General features: G+C 56.3%; 1 protein-coding gene across 1 annotated transcript; it reads left to right on the plus strand.

Annotated features, from left to right (window-relative positions):
• Positions 1 to 482: 482 nt before the first annotated feature.
• On the plus strand, positions 483 to 15749 carry DBH (dopamine beta-hydroxylase; the record flags this gene model as incomplete). The annotated part of the gene is made up of 12 exons (XM_082492566.1): positions 483 to 824; positions 3137 to 3283; positions 4672 to 4929; positions 6313 to 6489; positions 6943 to 7045; positions 8570 to 8736; positions 9491 to 9634; positions 9762 to 9800; positions 10791 to 10850; positions 11462 to 11589; positions 12406 to 12565; positions 15615 to 15749. The coding sequence occupies 12 exons, from the start codon at positions 483 to 485 to the stop codon at positions 15747 to 15749; spliced, it is 1860 nt and encodes a 619-aa protein (XP_082348692.1).
• Between the last annotated feature and the right edge of the window lie 3041 nt (positions 15750 to 18790).

The following is an 18790-nucleotide window of genomic DNA, read 5'->3' on the forward strand; positions in this document are numbered from 1 at the left end:
ACCTTTCGCATGATAAGTGATGCCAGGCTGGGGGACGTGGGGATCTGTTGCTGGGGTTGCTCCCGGGGCTATCCCGGAGCTGTCGCCTCGCAGAGCGCAGGCAGGGCCGGCTGTGGAGCCGGGCGAGAGGCACCACGAGCAGGGCAGAGTGTGTCCACGCAGGGCTCCGTGAGAGCAACTCGCGAGTAAAGAGCCCTTTCCAGCCACCAAGGAAGATTTAAGAGTGAATAACATCAGCCCAGTCGAATTCAATTACTATTGATAACGTCCATGTGCAATTAGAGCCGATTAAGGGGAGGCAGCAAATGATGAGTGTTTGTCCAGGAGGTGGGGGGCTGGGGGGGGGCGGGGGGAAAGGCCAATACAACAATCCAATTTCCCAACAACCAAATGCAATTAAAGAGTATCGCTTACCCGGCTTGCCCGGGAGGGCCAGCACATAAATGGGCAAAGCCAGGCGCGCGGGTGCCGTCCTCCCCAGCATGCAGACCTCCGGGAGCAAGCCCTGTCCCTGCCCCAGCTTCAAGCTGCGGGAGGTGGCATCCATGTACTTCACCATGATCGCGGTGTTCCTGGTCATCTTGGTGGTGGCCCTGCAGGGCTCGGCACCCCGTGGGAGTGATTTTCCCTACAAGGTGCCCCTCGATCCCCAGGGGCTGCTCCAGCTCTCCTGGAACATCAGCTACCCCGAGCAAGTCGTGCATTTCCAGCTCCTCGTCAGGGACCTGCGGTTCGGGCTCCTCTTCGGGATGTCGGACAGGGGCGAGTTCGAGAACGCGGACCTGGCCGTGCTCTGGAGCGATGGGCACAATTCCTATTTCGGGGTGAGTTGCTCGTGTGTTTGCACGGCTGCTTTCGGGGTTGCCTTCCCATAGGTGGATCTGGTTCATGGTTTGGAAAGACCGGCGCTGGTGCAGGGCACGGCGCGCGCCGGAGCGCTCCCGCTGCTCGGGTGGAAGGGGTCCAAAAGGTCTTGGGGGTTTCCGTCCCAGAGGCACCCACAGATCAGGTCCACACTATGGATTCGGCATAGGATCTTAAACCCAAAGAGAAAAGATTAAATACAGCAAGGCTGAGTGGAACCAAAACCTGGATGTTTCTGCGGCCAACGGGTGGTTGTACAGACAGCTCACACTCACACACTCACACACGTGCAGGGTGCAGCAACACCTCGGTTCGCCTGTGCCCTGCCATCAGTCTCATTAAAAATTAACCACAGCTTCCCTTAATGACTTTGAGAAAGCGCAGAAGTTACCAGGCAGAGCGCCCGCTCCGGCCAGCACCCCCGACCCGCCGGCGGGTCGCCCGCGCCGCTGCCGCAGCCATCGGCAGGACACAGGGAAAGCCGCCCGGAGGGCAGCCTGCCAGCGGCACGATGCTGTCCGAAATTAAACGTGCAAACCTATTTGGGTGCTATGTAAGCGCCCGGTGGTAGCAGGTATGGGGGGGGGGGGGGGGGAGGGGGAAACTCATTCCTAATTTTGCTGTTTGGTTTTCCTACTGTAAATCGCGCTCTTTTCTTACGCAGTCCGTTCGTCCCGGCTCTTGTTTGATTTGTCTTTCCACCGGGGCTGCAGTTACAGTAACTGCCCCGGTGCTCTCCGTCTTTTACCCATCCCCAGACCACCTCGTTAGGCTTATTGCAATTGCGCTCAGTTGCAGAAAGCAATCCACATTTTTCCCTGTGTGAGGCTTTCCAGTAAGTTAAATTTTACCTCTCTGCTTACTTCAAATTAACCATAAAATACATCCTTTCGCAATCAGCCGCAGTGTGATCTGCAGTGTAATGAAAGGATGAAAAGGACGGCTTATTATCTGTACTGTTCTCCTGCTAATTACCAGCCATTCAGGATGCGTGGTGGCCCGAATGCGACGGTATTTCACAGCGTCATGTTAAAAAACCATAAAGGATCATTTCTAATCTGCCTTCATGGGCTCACTGAAAGACAAACAGCGCTGAATTAAACACGGGGCAGAACGTGGGCTTTCGTTTGCAGTTGGTGCTGAACAGCACCCTGCAAGGAGATTTCTATAAACCTCTCCAGTCCTGGTTTTCTCGCTCCCAGCAGTCTTTCTTCTGGATAAGTATGTCAGCTGTTAAAAAGATCCCAATTTGCTTAACCCCCCCATGTACTACGAGAATAATTTGCACACCACACTCCTATAAAAACAAATGTCATGCTAGCTTCATGTAGCTGATTTTACTCTCCCCCTCTAAGGACAATATGTTCTCAAAATATTACTCTATAGTTCTGGGTGAAATGATGCCAAGATGCTTTATTCTTTTTCTGCTGTTTCTTTCCGCCAAGATAAGAGAACCGATGCCACTTGTGTACGTACAGTGAGGTACTTCTTAGATGCCTTTTCTCAGTAAACAAAAGATATCAACAGGAGTCACACAAGATCAAGAGAACAACACTGTTCAAATCCAAATTCTTGCAGGATTTCACACTCCGAACCCCCAAATCCTTAAGCACAGGAGTAACCTACTGCTTTGCTTCTCGCTGTGGCTTTGTCACCACCATCAGCACTGAGGAGTTTTTGGGAGGCCTCGCTGGGCTGCTGAAACAACCTGGCCACAACGAATGAAGGACTTTGAAGAGGGGTAGCGATTTCTAGGACTGACACTACAGCCCGGCAAGGGTCTGATCTTAGATTGCGAGCGGCTGGTGTGCGGCAAGAGTCTTGGAGAGCACATCACCCCCCTCTGAAGGTGCCCTCAGCCAAATACACCCAAAACACAGCACAGACCGATGCAACACCTTCACCTGTCCCTGCGGGCTTTCCCCCCCTCCCCGTCCTTTCCCCCGTCGCATCTCAACTTGCAAAGGTCTTTCTGCAGAATATCAATGTTGGGTCACGTATTTCACAGGTCCGCCTGTGCCGAGCACCACGGGTCTCGTGGCAGGGACCGTGCCGGCCCAGCTCTGCCCGTGGGCTGCTGGAGGGGGACACGGGGGTAACCGAAACACAGTCTCCCTCCCCCTCCAGGACATGGAGGGTGAACCAAGCGGAGGGTGAACAGAAGGAGGACCTCACGACTCGCGGTACCGCTGGAGGTCACTGCCGTGGGCTCCTCGGGCTGAGCGGGGCCAGCGGAGTCTCCTGGCTTAGGGGGATGCTCTTCCTCCTGCAGGATGCCTGGAGCGATGCCAAGGGGCAGCTCCACATGGACTCGCAGCAGGACTACCAGCTCCTTGGGGCTCGGAAGGCTCCCGAGGGGCTCTACCTCCTCTTCAGAAGAGCCTTCAGCACCTGTGACCCCAAGGACTACCTTATAGAGGTATGGCATCGCCCTCACCCCGCTATAGCACTCCCCATCCCTGTCCCAACCCCGTCCCAGCCCCAGGGCACCAAGCTGGGCTGCAAACCCCAACCTGCATGGCTCTACTTGGCCGGTGTTTTGTTTTGGGGATGGCATCAGGCGTTTGCGCTGTCTAGGGAAGAAAGGAAGCATGCTACAGATGTCAGCCCTGGGACATGAGTAATGTTTGGCACGATCTATTTACAATCCCTTATAAACCTCTATAAAGTGTAGATTTTAGCTCGTTTGCATCATCCGCTCCTGTTAAGCGTGTGTTAGGTCTATATAAATACCCTCCTGCATCACTCCAGTTTGCAGTCTGGAGCCAACTGTTTGGGGTGTTACAAAGAGGTGTTGGTGGTGTTCAACAGGAGGCAGAGAGGAGGGTTTTGGCAGGAGCCAGAGCAAAGGGACCGCAAATAGAGTCACTGCAGTGTGCTCGTGTGTGGTTCGGTCAGGTCTCTCTGGGTCTGTATTCGCCGCTCCACCATGAGAGGGGATTTGGGGGAAACCTTCCCAGTGGGGATGTTGAAGGGCTTTGGGGTCTCAGCCATGGACTCTGGGAGCCGGCGCAAATCGGCACAATGCTGGTTTCAGATGAAAGCCTTTGCTGGGCAGGATATTTTAAAGCCAACGTGGGCACAGAGCATCTTTGAGTTTTTGTTGCTAGTTTTCAAATCTCGTCTTGCAGTGAGAAATGTCTACTGTCTGCCAAAACATGGAGAGCCCTGGAGGAAAAAAAAAATCTCTGTGTGAACTGGGAAAAGACTTGCAGGTCTTTCTTCTCTGATCCTTTTAGAGAAAATTATCCTCTTTTCCTTTCTTCCTTATCTCCTGTCCAGAGCTCACTGGATTCAGCAGCACCTTCCTTGCTTGCGGTAGACTTTCAGCAAAGCCTCTCTTGGTATCCCCCATCAGAACCTGAGAGAAATGGAGGATTTCAGGAAGAAGCCTTGTTCCTCCCCAGGCTGCTGCCCATGGCCGTTGCTGCGGCTGGGCTGTAGGGTGGGATAAGCCCTGAACCGACGTGGCCGTCCCAGCCTGGAGCTCAGGAGCGATGAGGGGCTCTGAAAGAGCAGAGAGGACATACCCTTACAGAAGTGATGCCGTCTAGGGAAAATTTTTCAGACTCTCCCAACTGGTAGGGAATCCTCTGTGATCACATCAGCCAAAGAAATGCCCCTAAATCTACAGTCTTTCTGGGACAGCCCAGCGAAGTGAGTTACTGGTGAAGTCAGGGTGGTTTCCCATCTGGGGAGGGGTCCAAGCCCACTCCTGGATTCATACCACTGATACTGGTGCTAATAGTCCATGCAGTTCACATTCCTGCATGAAAAACCAGCTGATATACTTTGCTCTCACTTCAGGACGGCACCGTGCACCTTATCTACGGGATCCTGGAGAAACCGGTCCATTCCCTCCAAGCCATCAACATCTCTGCCATCCACAGGGGACTGCAGAGGGTGCAGCTGCTAAAGCCCAACATCACCATCCCTGAATTGCCCAGCGACATGAAGACCATGGAGATAACAGCCCCCGACATTGTCATTCCCAGCCAGGAGACAACCTACTGGTGTTACATGGCAGAGCTCCCAGCCGGCTTCCCCAAACATCACATTATCATGGTAAGAGGCAGGAGAAGAGGGTTGCTTTCCCTGGTGCAGATCAGCGGTCGCGTTCACCATTCTGCGAAGTCCACCTCTTCCCTGCCCTTTCACAGGGAGGCTTTCAGACCCACACGTCTTCCGCAGCATGGTACCAAAACATCTCCCAGAGCCATCCCCCCAGCCAGCAGCATCCTCATGTCTCCTAGAAAACCCGAAGTCAGAAGTTTCTCAGCAGAAGGTTGCAGGGTGGTGACTTTCCACCTGGCACAATGAGCAAGTACCAGGGCAAGCTCCCGTGCAGCGCTGACCCCTGCGGAAGGCAGAGCTGTAGCCATCAAGGGCAGACCCATGGCAGGATTATGGCACACAATGAGCCATGAGGAATACAAAAACGTGGGAAACAGAGCAACAGGGCTGGCAAGAGCGGGGCAAAGCGAACCAGGGTATGAACTGCCTTCTAAAAGATTAGGAATACTCAAAAAAAAAAAAAAAGTGGTTACAGACATAAATGCAACTTGTGTGCACTGCCCTGATGTGTTGCACACCCTTGGGTCACCTCCCTCCAAGGAGAGGCAGAAACCTGCAGGCAGCCCAGGGCAGGGAAAGGCAGACGTAACGCCTGTCATCAGCCCGTCACGAGCTGCATCGCCCCGGCAGGCGCGGAGGTGGCTCGGCAGGTGACCTGGCACACCCAGAGCCAAAAACACACAACGGGGAGAGGGAAAACCTGACACAGGAGCCGAAAGCCAGTGCTTAGCGATTTATAGGGGAGAGACGGCATTGCAAAGGAAAACTCAGAAGGAGGGTTTTCTCTCCAACAGATGGTGTGAAATGAATCATCTGTGTGTAAGTAAAAAGTGCGTAACTCCCGATACCTTCCCGCTGCTGCAGATCATTTCTACAGCTGGTGCTTTTAGCCAGAGCCCTTCCTCGGGCTTATTTGAAGTCACTCTTTCTACCCCAAATCCCCCTCCCCGTGCCCCAAGCAGCTGTTGACCGGAAACAAAACCCGATAGCTGCAGGCAGAGCTACCGCAATGTGGCCAGGACCCTCTTTAGAAAAAAACAATGTCCCCAGAGTCACTCACGCCCTGCAAAACTGTCGAAGGACTCAGTCACCACAGAGCAGACCAAGATCATCTGCTGATCAGGTGCATCTGTCACTGGAGAAGGGATGAGATGTTTCTCTATGGGTTCTGGTGGACTCTGCGTTGGTCCCAAAGCCATCCAAGAGCTCTTGGCCTTGGTGCCTCACGCCCAGAGCAAGCTTCCCTCCCCGTCACGTGGCAGAAACCTTCTCCCATTCAGTAACGCGTAGCAGACATACCTGCCTTGGGCCCCTGCAGATGAGCTCTCAGCAAATGGTCTTAATGTGTCCTCCTTCTTGGGTGCTGCTTTGCAGTACGAGCCAGTGATCACGGTGGGCAACGAGGCTCTGGTCCACCACATGGAAGTCTTCCAGTGCGCTGCTGAGTTTGACAGCTTCCCCCACTACAACGGGCCCTGCGACTCCAAGATGAAGCCAGACCGGCTCAACTACTGCAGGCACGTGCTTGCAGCGTGGGCCATGGGAGCGCAGGTGGGTGCGAGACGGGACCCACCACCCTGGGTGAAAGCTTTGCTCCTGGGCACTTTCCTGCTGCCTCCCAACCCTTCCCGATCTCATCTTGGGATTGTCCCATGTAGTCTGTCCCAACCCCGGTCTCTGTTGAGATCTCTGTCTACCCCTGTCTGAGCTCCCCCAAGATGTTTCTGAGTGTCCACCTCACCTCAGCCCACCTCCTCAGTGCCATCGATCAGTGTGATGACCCTACTCAGTGGCTATGTCATTGCATGTGCATGCCGGCATGGGAGAAGCCTTTGGAAGCACGACCAGCTCACCAAGCACAATCAAAAGCACAAGTCATGTCCCTCAGCCCACGGTGGGGGTCAGGATTATGCCCAGACATTTCCCTTAGGCTTCCCAAGGCATTTCGGCTTTGTCCCCAGGAAAAACACCCCACCACTCCCTTAACACTCCCTTTCCTTCCAGGCTTTCTACTACCCTGAAGAAGCAGGTCTTGCCTTTGGTGGCCCAGGCTCCTCCAGATATTTGCGCCTTGAGATCCATTACCACAATCCCCTGGTGTTCAAAGGTGAGTGGGTGCGTGGGGACGCCCCATCCCTCCCCAGTGAGGCACTGGCAGGAGAGCTGGATAAACACCGGGGACTGCCACCCTGCTAGGGAGGGCTTCATACAGAAGAAAACTTGGCCGAAACCATAGCCCTGTTTGCAACTTTCTGGAGACCTCATGGTCCAGATCTGCACTAGCGGGAGGAACATATTAAATCCTCGCCGTGCTGCTGCCTTTCTGCTCTCAGCAAAGTCATCCTCACCAGAGGCTGGACCCCATCCTGGTGCATGCCCAGTGGTGGGGAGGGATGCTCAGGGAAGGGGAGCCTGGCTGGGCCTGCCACCCCCCAGGCAGAAAGCTGCCCCTACACGTCGTTCCTACAGGGCAGCGCTCAAAGGCAACCCCGTTATTAAGCTGGGCTGCCACAGGGTGTCCCCCAGTTTCTGTGCAAGGTGGTGGGTCTGAGCTCAGAGCAAGAGCAACAGTCACCAGAGAGACAGCACCAGCACCAGCCTGGCTGGGGATCTGGGGATCAGGGAATTTAGATGTTGTTTTACTGGTACTCCTGCTTTGATAACATTGTCAGGAGACACATTTGAAAAAAAAAAAAGGATGCCAAACAAGCCAGTTTCTTCATTAACATAAAAACAAGTAGCTTCTTGACTACCCAAGTATATTTTTAGGAGACCAGAGCATATGTACTGTAGATCAATCATAGCACATTTGGCAACTTGAGAAGAAACACGTCTATAAATACGGAGCTCACGTCTTTCATAATTTATCTGCTTTTGCGTGTTAACCAATAGTGTCTCCCCCGTTATTCTTATCCCTGGGTGGGCTCCAGCCCAGATACAGGGAGTTCAAAGCCGGCCTGACTCCCTCCTGACCGCCTGAACCTGCCCTTTGCCTTGGCTTGCAAAGCTGGGTGGGAAACGGGAGCCAGAGCTCCGCTTTGCATCTCAGCAGGGCCTCTGCCTGCCCCGTGGTCAGCATCTGCCCCGGGCACACCATGGGCATGGGGTCTTCTCCAGCTCCCACCAGCTCCTTGGGGGGGGGTTAAATGGAGCAATCTCAAATGCAAGAGAGACCAGAAGCTTTTTAACGCAAGGAGTACTTGCTCCATATGCATTTCTCCTCCTGCCGGGCCCCCAATAACAGCACGGCCTTCGTTATTTGGATGTATCAGCTAAAGATGCAATGAGCCCTATGTCTGAGGGAGTTCTCCAAAGCACCCCATGATCTGTCCTCCTGCTTTGGGCTCTCCAAAGGCACTACTTACCTCTCTTGGGAGCAATTCAACCTCAGGTCGGTGACCTCCGTAGGGGACCAGGTACGTGTTTGGGGCCACTCTGTAAAGGCTTGCATGAAAATATCTAGGATTTTAAAACATTAAGAACTGCACACATGAAGGAAGCTGCGAGTGAGAGGCTGGAGCACCTCTCCCCACACCCACTGCAGCCCAGCGTCATTTTTCACGCCTGACCTTGTCCCAACAGCTGTCACCTCCCCCACGGTGACTTGCAGCCTCGTCCTCTCGCCTGCCAGGTCGCCGCGACTCCTCGGGAATCCGCCTTTACTTCACAGCCACCCTGCGACGCTACGACGCCGGCATCATGGAGCTGGGCTTGGTGTACACGCCGGTGATGGCCATTCCCCCGGGCGAGGATGCTTTCGTCCTCACAGGGTATTGCACCGACAAATGCACCCAGCTGGTGAGTGCCCATCCTCTCCGCCCCGGCTTCACCTCGGAGAAGAGAGGTTAGAGAGGTTGCAAATGCCTTTTTCCCAGGTCCCAGGCAGCAGTGATACGGCACCGAGCTCCGGTCTCCCCATTCCCAGTTTTAAACTCCCTGAACCCCTTACCACGAGGTTGTGCTGGAAAGAAAAAAAAAAAATCTGCCATGTACAACAAACAGCGAGCAGCTGGTTGGGATGCGCTGAATCCCCCTCAAAGCCGCTCTCCCGGGGCACCATCTGCTCCGGCTCCCCGGGGTACCGTTCCCATAAATCTTACTGCCGAGCTGGCCGTGCCCCGGCGGTGCTTTCCCCCACAGAGATGGGAAGATTGGCCTCTGCTTCCAAGGAGCTTGCCAAGAGCTCTCTCAAGCATGGTTTCAAAATGCCCACTTTGCTCTGAAGGAAATTTTAGTGGATATTTTCGTAGGGCCTACCCAAAAGGAATCACTTGTGCCACCACTAACGAATGCGAGGAAGCAAGCAGCGCCTGGCTCAGCTGCTCCTGCTGACTTAGGGCACGGCAGCGCATAAATTGGTTTTGGCCGCAGACCGAGCGTCTGTCCCTCTGCAGGGAGCTCGCTCCTACGCCGCTCCAAGGGCGCAGCGATCCCCACACCCCCGTGCGGGAGCCAGCACAGGGATGGCCGGTCCCCAGCGCGCAGCAAAGGGGATGCACGGGAGGGGAGAGGGATGGGGTTGGGCAAAGGGCTTGAGCCATCCTTCCCCCAGGCTCTGCCCGCTGCCGGCATCCGCATCTTCGCCTCCCAGCTCCACACTCACCTGGCAGGAAGAAAAGTGGTGACAGTGCTGGCCCGGGACGGGAGGGAGCGGCAGGTCGTGAACGCCGACGGTCACTACAGCCCTCACTTCCAGGTACGGGGGTCCGCAGGGGCAGTGGGGGGGGGGGGTCCCGGCTGGATGTCACCCGCGGGGCTGCTGTCCTGGGTGCAGAGCCACGGCGTTGCTCTGACACGGCCCCTTTCCTTCCCTTCCCTCCCAGGAGATCCGCATGCTGAAGGAGGTGGTCGCCGTTTTTCCGGTGAGTGGCTCCAAAAACCGTGGTGGCTTCCAAACAGTGCAAGCCCTACCCCTGACCCCGCAAGCCCTGAGACCCCCGTCTCCTTTACGCCACCTCATCCCCTCCGCCGCCAGCAGCTCCTGCCCACGCACAGGCACCCGCTGCCATCTGGGAACCTCCCGGGGGGGCTGCGGGAGGATGTGCTCCCCCTGGTCCCTGGGTCATATCTGCCACCTCCGCGCAGATGCCTTGGGGACATCAGGGCTCATCTCATATGGCATAAAACCGGTGTGTGGGCAACCGAACCGTGCCGGGAGCTAAATTAAGCATCTAATTTAGCTGGGCTTCCTCTAGCAGAGGGACGCTCCTCGGGGGGTGAGGGCGAACTGTGCGTGCACTGGAGGTGCCCCCTCCCTCCTTGTTTGATGGAAGGAGAGGAAGCGAATGCAGTGGGAGCGGGTGGTAAAACAGAGGCTGAGTGTGTCCCGGGGCTGTACGGGTGAGGAAGGACCCGGCTGCAAAGCGGAGGGCACCTCCGGGAGCCGTCGTGCCCCAAGAGGCTGCTCAAAAGCCGCAGGACCCGTTGAAACCATTCCCAGGGCTGTGCTCCCCAGTGTCCCCACGGGCCCCAGCACCGACCGCGGAGGGGGAGGCAGTTGTGCCATCAAGTTGGCTATAGGTTTGGCAATTCAAATTGTTGCCTAAGTGCATTTTTTTTTAGGTGCTTCAGCCCTGCAGAAATTCTTAGAAAGTGAGGAAAGTAGGAAACACCATCCCTGGGATACAGCCCTAGGGAATTTCCCCACGGGACGCAAGTTTAGCAAGCGCTCCGGCGAACCTCGGGGCTGGTGGGGAAAACAGGCTGCCCCCCGGGGCTGGCACCGCTGCAGGGAACATCTGCTACGATACAAACTCCCCGATCCCAAATTTGCCGATCGGAAAGGGGAAACTCTGCACTCTCACATACCTCCACGTGTCTGTGTTTGAACCTCCCCCTCCTTCCCGCTCCAGGGTGACGAACTCATCACCACCTGCACATACAACACGGAGGACCGGAGCCGAGCCACCGTGGTGAGTGCGGGGGCGAGCTCAGCTGCCCGCCTGGGGCTGGCCGGTGTTCGCACCCCGGGACTGGGGGCACCCACAAAGTGGGCACCTGCATGAACCCGCGCTGAATCACCGCCAGAAACCACAGGGAGGGCGGTAAAGACGCGAGCCCGCAAGGCTCTGCTGTCTGCGGCGGGGATGTCAAGGTGCTAATTGAGAAGTAGCACGTGTCACTCTAATTCCCATCACAAACTGTTCCACCGGGAATTAATTGTAATTAAAGAGAAGTGGCGTTTTTTTGACAGTGCATGTTATTTTCCTACATAGGCAGCAAAAAAAAAGAGCCTGACAGAGGTACTATCAACAGGGACAAAACTAAATATAGCAGAGGGATTATAGGAAATCTGCATGTTAATGTAAACCACACGATCTAGCCTGAAACTCTGCCCTTGCATACAGGGTGGATGGGAAAATGAGCAGAGTGCGGCCCATCCCACGCACCTGAAGGGGTGCATATATACACATATATATGTGTGTGTGTGTGTGCGCGCACGTGTGTGTGCACATAGAGGTGTGAGCTTTGTGCCTTTGCAGTCTCTCTGCCCACTGCCAGCAGGTTTGTGTCTGTGCCGCAGGGCGGGTTTGGCATCCTGGAGGAGATGTGCGTGAACTACGTGCACTACTACCCCCAGACACAGCTGGAGCTGTGCAAAAGCGCTGTGGATCCGGGTTACCTGCGCCGATACTTCAACCTCGTGAACAGGTACGGAGCCTCTGCACAGAGGGCTGGAGCCCCTCTGCTGGGAGGACAGGCTGGGAGAGGTGGGGGGGGGGGTCAGCCTGGAGAGGAGAAGGCTCTGGGGAGACCTCAGAGCCCCTTCCAGTGCCTAAAGGGGCTCCAGGAGAGCCGGGGAGGGACTTTTTACAAGGGCATGGAGTGATGGGATGAGGGGGAATGGCTTCAAACTGGAAGAGGGGAGATTTAGATGAGATATCAGGAATAAATTCTTTATCGTGAGGGCGGTGAGCCCCTGGCGCAGGGTGCCCCGAGGAGCTGTGGCTGCCCCATCCCTGGAGGGGTTCAAGGCCGGGTTGGACGGGGCTGGGAGCAACCTGGGCTGGGGGGAGGTGGCCCTGCCCAGGGCAGGGGGTGGGACTGCGTGACCTTCGAGGTCCCTTCCAACCCAAACCATTCTATGATTCTCTGATTTAAGGATGGCTGTGTAGTAAGAACCACCAGGAAGGGAGAGCATTCCCAGGGAGGCACTTCCCAGCAAGAGTCAGTGCATGGCTAAAGACTTATGTGCAAAATACTTCTTATAACCCAAGGCAGGCACCGAGCAGCCCTGCCAGAGAAGCAGGCTGCAGCCCATTCACCCACGGTGAGAGGGGCGAGATGCTGACCTTGCACAGGGTGTCCTCCTCCCGGTCAGTCCAGATGGCCCCAAACCTTCCATGCTCCCAGCGCCGACGTCGGAGCCATGCCAGGCTGGGCTTTAGGCAGGGAGGAATTAGACACATCCAGCGCTGAAAAGGGACAGCGTTCCTGCGTTTCAGCGGGGCATTTCTCCTGCCCCAGGTTTAACGACGAGGAGGTCTGCACGTGCCCGCAGGTCTCTGTCCCACAACAGTTTTTCTCCGTCCCTTGGAACGCGTTCAACCGAGACGTGCTGAAATCCCTCTACGGCTTCGCCCCCATCTCGATGCACTGCAACAAATCCTCAGCCGTCCGGTTCCCGGTAGGTACAGCTTCGCAACCAAAGATTCACAGCAAAACTCCCGGCTGCGGGTAGAAAAGCAGCTCGGTGGGGCTGTGCCGCAGGGTGACCCCGATGAGATGGGTCAGGTCCCCGGTGCTGAGGACACGGCTGTGCCCGGCGGGCGCAGGGCAGGGAGCCGGAGCTGCCCGGGGCACCCCGGTGTCAGCAGGACACTGAGTCCAGCCCAAACCCCGTGTTTAGAACAACACGGCACGAGCCCGCTGTGGGTGTGCTCGGCCAGACTCAATTAGGAGCTGCATTTGCATAAAGCGATTTTGGAGGCTGCTTTTGCGGAGCGTTAAAGCAGGGCTAGCTCCAGAGCCGAGGAGAGACGTGAGGTGGTTTTTAGGATTTTGGTGAATAACGTCAGGTCCCAGCAGAGCGAGCTCATTACACGCAGCATCTGTGCAGTCTCCGAACGCGGCGATCCAGCAAAACATGAAGGATAAAGGGCCGTGAGATCTTTAAAGAAAAAACAGACCCAGCCATGACGGTCATGATGATGAAGATTTAAAACCACTGATGGTCCCCATCACCATCAGCTCCCGACACTGTTAATCAGTGCAATAAACTCACACGACACATTATTTCTGGATCCAGCAATACCCGCAGTAGCGCCGGAGGATGCCAAACTGATTGCAGGGAAGACCACCAGCTTTCTGCCCCGGTAAAACCCCTTTAGCAAACTCTGCTCTGGAGGGGGCAGAATCCTTTCCAGTTCCCTGGAACTGGAGACGCGGCACCTTTTGGCCAACGCAGAGCCCGGCTGTGGGGACAGAAGCGGCGCAGAAGTTTTGTGCAGCAGCGGAATTATGAATTGAGCCTCTTAATTACGGCCCAAGCAACTCTCTTGATGTCAGCGAGGGCCAGGGGATGGCTGGGAAGAGACTCGAGCGGAGCAGAACCGGCACTGGCACAAAGTGGGTCACGAGCATCGCAGCGAGGGCGAAGGAGCTGAGCTGCCCCTCCTGCTCCGCTGCTGTTTTCAGAGCGAGCCCGATTTTAAGACATCTCATTTATTCCGCACTGTTTCTGCCAAAATAAAAGCACCAGCTTCTAATTAAGCTTGTGGTTTGGCAGTTCAGCGATCCCAAACCTGACGAGCTTTCTGGAAGGACTGAGTGCTGTTAATTACTGAGCAAAATCTCAAGGTAACGCTTGTGAGCGGCTGCGGGGATGTCACTGTCCCCGCGTCCCCTGCACCTGCGAGGGCTCCCAGTGAACTCTCCATACTCTCTACATTCAGGTTTCCATTCAAAAGCACTGAAAACAACAACTATCGAGACATTCCAAATGCCTTTGATCTACCACAAAAGCAAAGCAGGTGCTGGAGAGGCACCGGCACAGGGTTTGGGACGTGTCGGCAGCGCAGAACGCTGCAGCAGACGGGCTCGGGGCTGAGGATCAGTGCTGGAGCAGGTGCGCCCCAAACATGCCTGACTGCTCTCTCACGCCATAAGGGTACGGGGAATTTCTGGTGAGACCCCACCTGGAGTACTGCCTCCAGCTCTGGAGCCCCCACCATAGGAAAGCCATGGAGCTGTTGGAGCAGGGCCAGAGGAGGCCCCAGAGATGCTGGGAGGGCTGGAGCCCCTCTGCTGGGAGGACAGGCTGGGAGAGGTGGGGGGGTCAGCCTGGAGAAGAGAAGGCTCCAGGGAGACCTCAGAGCCCCTTCCAGTGCCTAAAGGGGCTCCAGGAGAGCTGGGGGGGGACTTTTTACAAGGGCATGGAGTGATGGGATAAGGGGGAATGGCTTCAAACTGGAAGAGGGGAGATTTAGATTGGATATCAGGAAGAAATGTTTCCCTGTGGGGGCGGTGAGCCCCTGGCGCAGGGTGCCCCGAGGAGCTGTGGCTGCCCCATCCCTGGAGGGGTTCAAGGCCGGGTTGGACGGGGCTGGGGGCAACCTGGGCTGGGGGGAGGTGGCCCTGCCCAGGGCAGGGGGGGGCACTGGGTGGTCTTTAGGGTCTCTTCCAACCCAAACCATTCTGTGATTCTATGATTCTCCAGCTGGTGCTCCCCTGCAATGCTGTCCCCACTGGTCATTCACTGTGTGAGTGGTACCTCCATCCACCTCCGCTTTTCCCCAGGGTTTTCCTGGTGCCGGAGCAGGCTCTGGCCCGTTTTGCTTGACATACTGCAAGGAATTTCATCTGAAAACACAAACTCAACCTTCGTCTTCCTGCTGATGACTCACAGCTCTACCTCTCCTCTCCAGACCTCCCTCCTCCTGCTCACGCTGCGGCTCAGCCTCTCGCTGACGTTTCCGCGTGAGCGCGCCACCGGCAGCCAAACCGCAGCATCACCGACCGCCAGCTCAGCCCAGGCTGAGCCCCCCTCCGCCCTCGCAGCCCCTGCCCGCCTCTCACCCGGCCGCTAACCCGCACCAACAAGTCACGTCTGAGCTAGGTCCTGCCCGGCGGGCTCAGCCCTCGGTGCCGTCTGAACCCGGCAGATTGCTCCTGGCAGGGAGCAGCCTCAGGACAAGGTGCCCCCATGGATGCACGGAGCTGGGGATTTTGGCCTGGCCATGGTCACCTCGAGCCCCGATGGCTGTGACAGCCCTTTCCTGGGCTCATCCAGGCGGCTGCGTCCCTCCCGTTTGGCAGCAGCTGCACGTGAAATCCGTGCTGGCACCCTCCAAGCGTCGCCTCCAACCAACCCGCCTGCCAATACCTGGTGGAGGGCGTTTTTCAGGGCTGGGCTGAGAGCACGGTGGGTCGGTGAGAGTCCCTGGTTGGAGTCATCTCCATCTGATTTGGTGGGTAACACTTTTCGGGGTGGAAACTTCCTGAGTGTGGGGAGTTGGTGCAATGTGGTGCACCACAGATGACCGTGCCTCTTCGGGGATGTGTAGGTGCTTCTGCAATACAAATAATTAGTAATGTATCATAAGAAAACATCCTGGTTTGGGCTAAAACCACTTCAAATATTATAGATTATTTCATTTTTACAAGTAGGGAGAAACACAGAGCCTCCAAGTACCCAAAAACCTGACTTGGTCTCATGGTGCCACTCTCTCTTGCAGGGCGAGTGGGAGAAGCAGCCGCTTCCCACCATCACCGAGCGGCTGCGGGAGCCCGTCCCTCACTGCCCGCCCCCCCCTGGACCCCAGCCTGCTGCCCCCGTCCCCCTCAACCTGGGCGAGCTCAGGAGGGACTGACGCGATGCCCGCTCCTTCCATCGAAAAGAAGCACCTCCAGGCAGGAGCATCCTCGGGGAACGTTGTCCTGTTGCTCTCCCGGCATCCCTGCCCGCACAGCGCCGCCGGTCCCTGGCTCTGGAGGAGGTTAGGGCTCACAAGTTAGAGTTCAGAAAGTACTCTGGAGCGGGAAAGCGCTATATTTAGTGAGTTATTAGCAATCCCAGCTCTGAGTAATGCTGCTTTCCGCCCCCAGAATAATAACATGGAGGTTTGCTATTGTGCCGAACCCAGCGCGGCCCCGGGGAGGAGCAGGGGGAGAAGTCTCTTTTCCTGCAGAGAAACTGAGGCACGGAGCGAAGACCTGCGTGGGAGCAGCGTACAAGCCTTCCCAGAGCTCCACGGTCCCCACTAGCTCGGGGAGGCTCCGTGGGTGCTCTCCCACGCCGGCACCCTCGGCGGGGAGGGAGGGAGGGAGGGAGGGAGGGAAGGATGCTGCGACGCCCACCCGGCGCTCGCCTCCCCGCTGCAGGGACTGCGGCTCCCCGCCGCGCTCCTCCTCCCACTCCCCCGCGCTGGGGATTATTCGTCTTGATGCCACCAGATGCCAATGGCCGGGAACAAATGATACCTCCGTGATGGGGTTTAGAAAGGGAGAGGGATGATGGGGAGGAACAAGGGGGTGGGGGTGGGGGGGGAAGACAAATCTTTTGACAGGAAAAATGACTCCATTAAATACCTAAATGTAAAAAAAAAAAAAAAAAAAAAAGAAATAATTGGGTTTTTGCTGTTGAACTCCAAAGGGAAAATAGTCAGGAGGAGCAGAGGAAAGGCCGGCGGTGCTGCAGGAGAGCCCATCGATCCCAACCAGGCGCCCACCCCTCACTGTCTGGGGGCGGGTGGGATCCGGGGCAGTGCGGCAGCCGAAACCTGCCCCCCCCGAACACCTTGGGTTCGAGGAAAAATCTCAGGTCGGAGCACTGCAGATCAGAAAGGCTTTTTAGAAGCGAAACATTATCTTTGCCGGAACGCTGCAGATCCCTGGCTGAGCAGGGGGGCAGTGGTCTCCTCGCACCTCTTCCCCTTTACCAGCTCCCTCATTTATTCCCAGGACAAACAGACAGGACTGCGGCCACCCCTTCCTCTGCCCTCCTCCTGGGCAGCATCGGGGAGTGCAAACACCTCCTATTCAGAGAAAAATTCATCCCAATCTTGTTTTTTAATGTTTCCAGTAAAACCAAAGCATTTGAGAGTTCAAACTCTTGCCCATGGCGCCTGTTGCATGAGGCTAAGGAACCAAAATCAGCTTTAAGAGGGCATAAATCAAGCAAACCTGGTCAGGGGAAATAAAGTGAAAAGCAAACGCAGTGTGATTATTTCTTCGGGCGGGTGAAAGCTTCAGCAGAGATCAGGCCCTTGCTGCACTGTGGAAGATGGAGCCCCGCAAGGGGACCAGAGCAAGGGACGATTATGGGGATGGGCTGGGAGCAGCTGCCCCTTCCCCTCCGCAGCAGGGGGGTTCGTGTGATGAAAAACCTTCCCTGATGCCTCCGAGACGGGCTCTGCGCTGCCGAAGGTGTGCATCACCCTCTCCTTCGGGAACTAAAAGGAGCCACCTCCAAGGTGACCTTTGGGAAGATGCCAGCAGAGCAGACGGGACCGCGGAGCCGCCGCCGGCCACACAGGGGGCCAAGGGCAGCCCTGGTGTCGGTGCCCCGGTCAGTGAGCTTACACCACAGCGCTGAGCTGGTCCTGCCCAGAGGACACACACACACAAACAGTACCGGCAAAGCAGCCATGGGCCAAAACATTCATCAAACTCTTTTTCCTTCTCCAAATTCAGAGGCTACGCATGCAGCAAGGACCCAGGTTCCAACCAGTTTCTTTTATTCTCTGGGGCACAAGAAGAGAATCTCTCCCCAGTTAAGCATCAAGGGGCCACACGGCACCTCCGTGTTTCCCTCGTTTCAAACCCAGGGCCGGCGCAGGCTGGCAGCCCTCCCTGGGCACCGGCGCGCTCCCACTGCCACGGCTAACAACTGGGACGTGTCTTTACTCTTGCCCTCCCACGAATGGCCAGGGTCATCGCTCAGGTCTGTGGAGGACCGACCCTCCCTGCCTTCCGCACAACCGTCACACACTGAGACACTGCTTGAGCACCACCAAGAAAATCGAAGCAGGCACTGAACGTTGCGCACCCCATGTTGATTTTTTAAAGGGCCTTAGACGCCAATTACCACTGAAGGCAACAGAAGTTGGTGCTTAAACTCCCTCTGAACTTTGGAGCCACAGGGAAGCATTTTGCCAATGCAGGACCTGAAGGTCCAGCTGTGAGCGGGATGAGGTGGGATGGAGGGATGAACCTGTGCTGGCAGAGACGGGAAGAACATGCCTGGAACCCCCCTGGGTAAAGCCAATGATTTCAGGGTGCAGAAGAACCTTGCAGTGGGCAGAGCACCCATGGTGTGAGCCTGGGCAATGCCCCTGGGCCCCCTGCCCCTTCCCTCCATGGCCCCCATGAGCGCTCCCACCCCGGCACCATGTCCCCAGGGTACAGCCAGGACGAGGTGACACCCATGAGAGCAGGGACAGACGCAGCAAGGGCCGGGAGAGACGGCAGGTTTGGAGGCTACAGCTGTTATTAACACCGGAGTTAGTTTAAAAAATTCATTTCCAGGCAGCGTGAAACTACATTTTGGGGGAAAGAGTTTCCAGCAAAGTAAAAAATTGAAACCACTCCATTTGCAGTCGAGCAAAACACTGTTTTCAGGCCAATTAACCCATGGAAAAGAATTATTGCTGTAGTTGTAGTGCTTCATTTAGAAAACACGGGAACAAAATCTTTGGACTTTTTGGAATCTCTTCCTCGTCTTCCCCTCTAATTTGACCCAAATTTCCTTGAAGAGTTTGCTGCAGACATGTGCCCGGCTCTCCCAGCAGACCCTGGAGCCAGCTGGGGCACCCGGGGACTGGGAATTCAGCCGGCGGCTCCTAATGGCATCTTCCCTCTCCCCATCCCAGCGTCCGCAGCACCCGCTCGCCGGCCCCGCGCCGCCGCGCTC

The sequence above is a fragment of the Vanellus vanellus genome (assembly GCF_965231255.1).
Source record: "Vanellus vanellus genome assembly, chromosome: 18".
NCBI lineage: Eukaryota > Metazoa > Chordata > Aves > Charadriiformes > Charadriidae > Vanellus > Vanellus vanellus.